We start from the raw sequence: 8,203 nt of genomic DNA, 5'->3' as shown, positions 1-8,203 counted from the left end.
GCTATGTACGCCACTGATTTTGACTGAGAATAACCTCAAATATCTTAAGTCAATTACAAACTTCAAACGCAATACATTTCTTATACATATTTTAATAATTTTGTAAGCAATTTAGAACAATACGTGATATTGTGAAACAAAACTATTATTTATAATTGGGTCATGCCGTCGTCAATGTGTTAAGCAACGACCTCTACAATTCAATACGAAACTAATCACAATTTGAACGTCATTAAGAAATGTGGAATATTTTCGATTCAATTATGAGAAAATTAATATGGGAACTGATTAATTTCAATTTACGAGTATAGATTTTTATTTTCTAATGGGATGTGGTGTGTGGGATCCTTTATATGCGCGTCCGAGGTGTCCGTCAATTTTAATTGCGTAATTGTAATTGGCGCGTCGCGTCGCGTGTCCCACCGCCACCACCGCCGACTTAATTAAATTACCCAACGTCCCTGTTGCATCGACATATTTCGACGAAATCGTTTCCCCGGCACGCCGAATTTTCCTGAATTTTGTACTGAAGCGGAAAAATTCACATACAATTTCCCCATCCCGTCTTATATAAATCGTATAGAAAAAAGACAAATTCAATACTTTAAAGTAATTAGAGTTGCATATAACAAGATTAGTTTCCAAGTTAAATAGAGATGGCGTCTTTGTTTTTTTTACAATTTTCTGGGCCTAGATGAGCTAAGAAAAGCTCACATATACGCCACCCCCTTGTAACAATAACTTATAATGTATTATGTATCTAATTAATAAAAAACTATTTAAAAGTAAAGTAAAGTTGTTTTTTTTTTGTTAATTTCTAAAATTAATTAAGTAATTTATTGCAAATCTCAAATATTTAATCAGAATCGTTTCTTTTGATAATTGGAAAAGAAGCCACGATTTTCTTAGAGTTTCTAGTATAAAAAATGGGTTAAAGGTTTCGTAAAATTGTAAAAATTTCTTTTGATGATGCGGTTGTAAGAGATACTGAACAATGGAATATTCGCTTCGCTGCGTTCGCAACTTCTTGAAACTGCGAAATATAATTGTACAAATATCCTCTTGCAAGCATGAAGTTAAATGTGAATGTGAAAGAGTTTTTGTTATGTTACCTCGTTGGAGTCGCATCGTCCCCAGCATGCCCACACCTGGATGATGTCCCAACACATTTTACCGTTTTCATCGGTCTGCGTCACCTTGTAGCTGTACAATCGCCGGTGACACTCCAACGTCCTCGAAGACTCCATCGACGTTCCACCAGCAGAAGCATCCGCCTCGACCAAACTCTTCTGGCAATCGACGATGCTCATCAAAAGCAGCGCAAGAATAGCGGCCGACATCCAAGTCATCCTGTGAAATAAACGAAAATGTAACCATAGTAACTAAGTGTCAATTAATCAATAGAAACGTTGTTTTTATTGATAGTTAATTTGTGTCATTATTAATTTGTGCTAATTTAACAATTAGTTCAATTCAATTAGTATTTCTAAATTGAAAATATTGATATTGTCGATAAATTAATGAAATCAATCTTTGAGAAATCTTGTGATGTAAAGAGGTACATCTACGTGAATCTTCACTTCGCTGATGGCGCCATCTAATATTTACAAATTCAGAAGAATAAAATTGAAAGTTGTTATGGTTACAATACCTGATATAACTTATTTTAATCACAGCGCGCTTGATTTAACTACGAATTTATTTCACGACTGACGCGAATTCCTTCATCTACATTATTTACATTTTTTTTTTCGATGATGAGCAGTGGTTTCGTAGTAAATTTGCCGTGACCACGTTTTACGTTTTTTCTCTCTCTATCTCTTTTCTATTCACTTCTAAATGCCAATCTCTCAATGTCTGTCGCATCTCTCTTGTGTGTGTGCATAAGCAGTTAACAGCTCGATAACACAAAAGAAACACACATAAAATATATATCGTAGCTCATAACAAGTGTATTTGGAAATCTGTTGACTAATTCCATCGGAATGGAAAACGCACGTTGCGCAACCTTTACTGCCGCTCTAATTGGACATTCCCGGAGAGAAATGTATAAGTAGTTAAATCAAAATGTATCCTGTTTTGTTGGTGAATGTTTTAGTTTCTGCGATTCTTTTGACGTGGGGGAAAAACCAATCATTTTGTCAAGTGTCAAATCGAATCCAAATGTCAAATTATGACTATCTGTCAAATTGAAGGTAAAAACAATGTCAATTCTATCAAATGAATAATTTTGTTTTATTTCAAAAGTTAAAGAACATTAATTAAATAAGTTAAGCGTTGTTTTTTGAGTGAACTTTCTAACGTTTAATTATTTAAGAGAGGTTAAGTCAAATTATGACTATCTAGGTAAAAACAACAATGTCAATTCTATCAAATGGATAATTTTGTTTTATTTCAAAAGATAAAGAACATTAATTAAATAAGTTAAGCGTTGTTTTTTGAATGAACTTTCTAACGTTTAATTATTTAAGAGAGGTTAAGTTTTAATGGTGAGCGTTTTAGTTTCTGCGATTCTTTTGACATCATCATTTTGTCAAGTGTCAAATCAAATCCAAATGTCAAATTATGACTATCTGTCAAATTGAAGGTAAAAACAATGTCAATTCTATCAAATGGATAATTTTGTTTTTTTTCAAAAGATAAAGAACATTAATTAAATAAGTTAAGCGTTGTTTTTTGAGTGAACTTTGTAACGTTTCATCGGTGTAATTATTTAATAGAGGTTAAGTTTTGATGTGGATGCGTGAGGTCTTTGCTAATGCTAATCCTGAACACATTTCGCCTCCTTCAATTCCCTATAAATTAATTATTTTAAACACCGGATCCACTCTACCCTAGTAACTATGGAAACGGACAAATTCATTAGATTCAGACGTTCATTTATTTTTTTTTTCATTACATTATCAAGGCAATTATTTAATAATTAATAATTTAGTAAAAAAAAAAATTAACAAAGTGAAAATTTTGTAAGTGGAAGTCGTTTAAAAGTGAGTTCGTGAAGATAAACCACCTGTAGTTTTGCATGCGACGACGAAGAGTGAGATGTGATGTGAGACCATTAGAAGTTTTGCGGAGGAGAATAAGAATGCTGACTGGACTGGACTCACCTGACGGTTGTTATGGTATTGCAGTTGTTGTTGACAACCTGAAGAGCAGGAAACAACTGGCAAACTTATATAATGCGGTGCTCACCTAATCAAGCACACGCAGTTGGCGTCGACGGTGGTTGGTTGGTCCGGACGGACGGACGGATCTTGAGGGCGCATCCGGCGCCGGCGTCCGGTAAATCGCGAACACCGCGAGAACAAAACAAAACAAAACAAAAAAACAAACTAGAACAGGAACAAAAGAAAATATGTAAATTAAATAAAAGTTCTATAAGTTGCATAATTGATAATAATTAAAGTGAAACAAAAATTATTGGTTGGTAATAGTGATGACGCGTGATGACAGCAGTTGCAGTGAAACAAAAATTAACGCTAGTATTTATTGTGTTTAATGGAAGAAAATAAAAAGGAAAACATAGACAAATAAACGGGCGAATGATAATTATTCAATTAATTAATTGTACTAATTAGGATAAGACTTTAATTAATTAATTTGTCGTGATTTACTTAAATATATTGCGTTTCTTTGTTGATGCTATTGTTTCTGTAAGCGTGGTGCCAACTTAAATATTATAAAACATTACATCATTATCGAAAGTTGCATAATTGGAAATAATTTGTTTTGTAATTAACGTAAATTTTAATTAAATTAAATACGAATTTGAAAAGAAACGAGAATTATTTCATTTGATTGGTGGAAGCGCCAGGTTGCAATGTTTAAGTTATATCATAAATGTTTTTAAAGTTGCATAATTCCATGCTTTAATATTGGTGGATGCGTTGATGCAATTGTTTCTATAAGCGTCGTGCAAACTTAAATATTATAAAACATTACATCATTGACAGTTGCATAATTGGAAATAATTTGTTTTTTAATTAACGCTAATTTTAATTAAATTAAACACCAACTTGAAATGAAACGAGAATTTGATTTGATTGGTGGAAGCGCCAGGTTACAATGTTGAAGTTATATCATAAATGTTTTTAAAGTTGCATAATTCCATGCTTTCATATTGGTGGATGCGTCGGGTATTTAATAAAAATATGTAATTGGTGTATATAAACTTGCATAATTGATCATAATTAAAGTGAAACAAAAATGATTAGTTGGTAATAGTGATGACAGCAGTTGCAGTGAAACAAAAATTAATGCAAGCATTTATTGTGATTGTTTGTGATTATTAATGGAAGAAAATAAAAACGAAAACATAGACAAATACACGGGTGAGTGATAATTATTCAATTAATTAATTGTACTAATTAGGCTAAGACTTAATTAATTAATTCGTCGTGATTTACTTAAATGTATTGCGTTTCTTTGTTGATGCAATTGTTTCTATAAGCGTCGTGCCAACTTAAATATTATAAAACATTACATCATCGATAGTTGCATAATTGGAAATAATTTGTTTTTTAATTAACGCGAATTTTAATTAAATTAAATACGAATTTGAAATGAAACGAGAATCATTTGATTTGATTGGTGAAAGCGCCAGGTTACAATGTTTAAGTTACGTCATAAATGTTATAAAAGTTGCATAATTCCATGCTTTAATATTGGTGGATGCGTCGGGTATTTAGTATATATGTAATTGGTGTATATAAAGTTGCATAATTTAAACTAATAATCGTCGTGAGTACGAATTGTCGTAAATTGAAAACTTACTCCAATGCAATTAAAATTGGTGAAAAACAAGAGTACGCAACATTTATTATTATACATTTCATCTACGCTTCGGATCGGCTGTAAAATATTAATAGATATACAGGAAATGGTTATGTAAAAGATTACATTTAAATTAATAAATATATATATATATGTGTGTGGGTGCGCGTGTAAAGATTCATACAATATATATAATATACGTGTAGAAATTTATAGTCATTGGACGTCGTCGCCTTCTTCGACGTCCATCGCTAAAGGCATGTTGTTATTATCGTTGTTGAGGTCGTTGTTGTTGTTGTTGTTGTTGTCATTGTTAGCCGTTGCTAGGACGTTCATGTTGACGTTGGCGAGCTGCTGTAGGACGTTCAGCTGCTGCAGGTTGTGCGCGTTCTGCGCTTGAGCCTGCTGCACCTGGAGGACGTCGGTGCCGTTGGCGACGACCGCGTTCGTATTCGCGTTGTTTGTTGCCTCGCGTTGCGCTTCCAACGCGATCATCTTCTGCCGCTTCTCCTCCATCAGCTTCTCCCGATGCTTGTGGATGTAATCGCGCACGTTTGGAAGTCCTTGGATCACGCAGGCGGAGAGCGCCGACCTGTAGATGTTCATATCCGTCGCTTCGTACCATTCGTTGGTTCTCTCATCGTAGCACTCTACGTGGTAGATCGTGGTCACCCCGTTGAAGCCGCCTATGACGAAGATCATGTCGTCGATGACTTCGATCGCGAAATTGCTGCGCGGATTGTACATATCGGGTATCTGCGTCCATGCGTTCGTCGCCGGACTGTACTTTTCGCCGCTGCACATCCTGGAGATGCCGTTGAAGCCGCCCACCACGTACACGTGTCCGTGATACGCGATGCACGACACCCCTGACCGTCGAGATCTCATCGGGTTAATCAGAGTCCACTGGTTAGCATCGGCGTCGTAGACTTCCGCGGAATGCATGCATTCCTGCCCGTTGAATCCTCCGGTGATGTAGATCTTTCCGTTCAAGGTGCAAGCGCTCGCATCGGATCTCTGCATGTTCATCGGACTGATCAACGACCACTGATTGGAGCGAGGATCGAAACGCTCCGCCGTGTTCTGCCTGTGGTGGCCGTCGTAACCGCCCATAGCGTAGACCGCCTCCTGCAGAACAGCCGTACTCACGTAACACCTCCTCGCGTGCATCGGAGCCGCTTCGCGCCACACCTTCGTCACAGCGTTGAAGCACCTGCAGGAGTTGAAGTAATCCATACCGTCGAAGCCGCCGATCACGTAGATCTCGAACCCCACGACAGCAGTCCCATGGTAAGCGCGAGGTCCGCTCCCATCGATCTCCTCCACTTTGACCCAACGATCAGCTCTGGTATCGTACGTCTCCATGTAATTCGTGGGCGACCCACCGCTCCAACCGCCAAGAGCAAAGAGCACTTCGTGCGGCACCCTCGGCCTCGCAATCTCCGGCGTCGGCACTTCCCCATCCCGATGCGAGATCGTCTCCAAATCGTACAGAAACTTTAACGTCTCGATGATCATCGGTCTGCTGTCCTCGCAACCCGTCACGTACGGATGATCCTTCACGTGCTCCAAAAAGAACTGCGTATCCAGCAAACCCAAACGTATGCACTTCATCAACGTGACTATATGCTTCTTCCTCTCCTCAGGTCGATGATTGATCCACCTCAAGATTGCCTCCCACACGATCTCCTCGCTCTTCACGTTCAACTCGTCCGCGTTGATGATCGCTTGAAGATCGTCCACGGGGAGATTCGTCAATTCGGCGCTCGTCGTAGCGATCTGCGGGAAGTAACGCATCACGTACCTCCAGCAAGCCTCGTGCAACCTCTGCAGGAACTGAGCTTTGGCGAACTGCATGATCCCGACGCAGTTCGTCGGCGTGATGGTGCGCTCCAAATACTCGCAGCACATATCAAGAATACCGAGAATACTTAGGTAATCGGCAGTCGCAATTATCTTGTAAACGTTCTCCGGAGTTATATCCAGCTTCCGCAAGTACGCGTAATTGATGAGCAGCTTCATCATGTCAGGACTCACGCCAGGTAGCAGGATGTTAGTTTTATTCTTTCCATGCAACGTTGTCGTGAATACAGCTCTAAAGAAACAAAGACATTCATATACTTCTTCCGGATAAGCAACCACAAGTTCACCAGACTACGTCTTCTACAGTTAATGGAGTTGCATAGTTACTTGAAATAGGAGCTGCACGAGCACAGGATCGCCCTGTGTATGGGAAAGACTTCACCGTCGTCGAGCAGGATTGTTGCATCGCACAGTTGATTGGACTGCTGCAGCTCGTACAGAGCTTGCATCGCGGGGATGCTCAGCCTACGGCCGTCCGCCGCTCCCAGCTTCTTCGCCGCATCCGTTTCCGCTTCCGGCGTCGCCAGCATCGTCACCATTCCCTCCCCCAACTCTAGATGTTAACAGAAGACGGCAGCAGCAGCGACGAAGGAAGAAACGTGAGAAACGTACCTTCTTCCCTTCCCTTCACGTCACTGATACATCTATGTTGTTGCTGCTGCTGCTCCACCACCTTTACCATTCGATATTCCTCTTCGTGTGTATGGTGTATATATACAGTCTTTACATACGCTTGGTGTATAAGATAATAAAATGTACACTGGTAATTTTGGGATAACTTTGGATGGATGGGCTTCAAAAAAAAAGTCAAATTTGATAATTACAAATAACTCGGGCCCAGGCCCACCAAGTTACTAAGGTTACCGTTATTTCCCCTTTTCACGGATGATCACGGAAACAAAAGACGTAATAATGTCGGTAATAAAATAAAATAAAGTGAACCAGGCGCATCCACCAATCATCGAACGTATGCAACAAAACATACATATCGTTAGGCAACTTAATGTAACACAAACATGAAATTGCCTAAACAATTATTATAAATTATGATAATTTCACTAGTCTATTATATAAAAAAAATATATATATATAGAATACGACAGTTGTAAAAAATAAAATAAAATTGTAGCGTTAATTATGTAAGACAGAGGTGTCCAAACTACGGCCCGCGGGCCAAACCCGGCCCAGCAGGCGATTTTATCCGGCCCGCCAAGTATTTTGAAAAATTTCGTAAAATATATAAAATATGTTGACCAAATATAAGTTGGACTGGAATCGACTACAAGGTGTGACAATTGACGGAGGAAGAAACATGCCTTGTGCAAATATTGGGGTGAAGAATCACCCTGAACCGCTTTTATTGGATGCAGAGTGGCTCTGGAAGTTGGCAATTTTTGCAGATGTCGTGACACGCGTAAATAACTTGAATTTAAAGCTCCAAGGTAAAAACAACTTAATTTGTGATTTATTCAATCAAATCCAAGCGTTCAGAGCCAAGCTGATATTGCTCGAAAGTCATATGAACGAAAGATTTCCCACCATATTTGCTGTAAAAGTAATCGCGGAT

At 38.5% G+C, this 8,203-nt stretch overlaps 2 protein-coding genes across 2 annotated transcripts; both read right to left on the bottom strand.

Moving 5' to 3' along the window:
• Positions 1-1,112: 1,112 nt before the first annotated feature.
• LOC108562189 lies at positions 1,113-3,150 on the bottom strand (the record flags this gene model as incomplete). Its single annotated transcript, XM_017920445.1, has 2 exons — positions 3,108-3,150; positions 1,113-1,350 (listed from the first exon to the last, which is right to left on the bottom strand). A coding segment is annotated over exon 2 (237 nt), but the record flags the coding sequence as incomplete, so codon positions are not given.
• A 1,839-nt stretch (positions 3,151-4,989) lies between these two features.
• Positions 4,990-7,175, bottom strand: LOC108562188 (kelch-like protein 10). Its single transcript, XM_017920444.1, has 2 exons — positions 6,964-7,175; positions 4,990-6,868 (listed from the first exon to the last, which is right to left on the bottom strand). The coding sequence occupies exons 1-2, from the start codon at positions 7,173-7,175 to the stop codon at positions 4,990-4,992; spliced, it is 2,091 nt and encodes a 696-aa protein (XP_017775933.1).
• Between the last annotated feature and the right edge of the window lie 1,028 nt (positions 7,176-8,203).

Source organism: Nicrophorus vespilloides, unplaced genomic scaffold (genome assembly GCF_001412225.1).
Source record: "Nicrophorus vespilloides isolate i.1.1-1 unplaced genomic scaffold, Nicve_v1.0, whole genome shotgun sequence".
In the NCBI taxonomy this organism is placed as follows: Eukaryota; Metazoa; Arthropoda; class Insecta; order Coleoptera; family Silphidae; genus Nicrophorus; species Nicrophorus vespilloides.
Note: the sequence above shows the minus strand (reverse complement) of the source record. Positions and strands in the feature narration are given on the sequence as shown.

Bases quoted from the DNA above. Each gene is read 5' to 3' on its own strand.
- LOC108562188 (XM_017920444.1), bottom strand. From the start codon at position 7,175: ATGGTGACGATGCTGGCGACGCCGGAAGCGGAAACGGATGCGGCGAAG. The intron at 6,869-6,963 runs GTAACTATGCAA...TTGTTTCTTTAG, and splicing joins TCGTGCAGCTCCTATTTCAA to AGCTGTATTCACGACAACGT.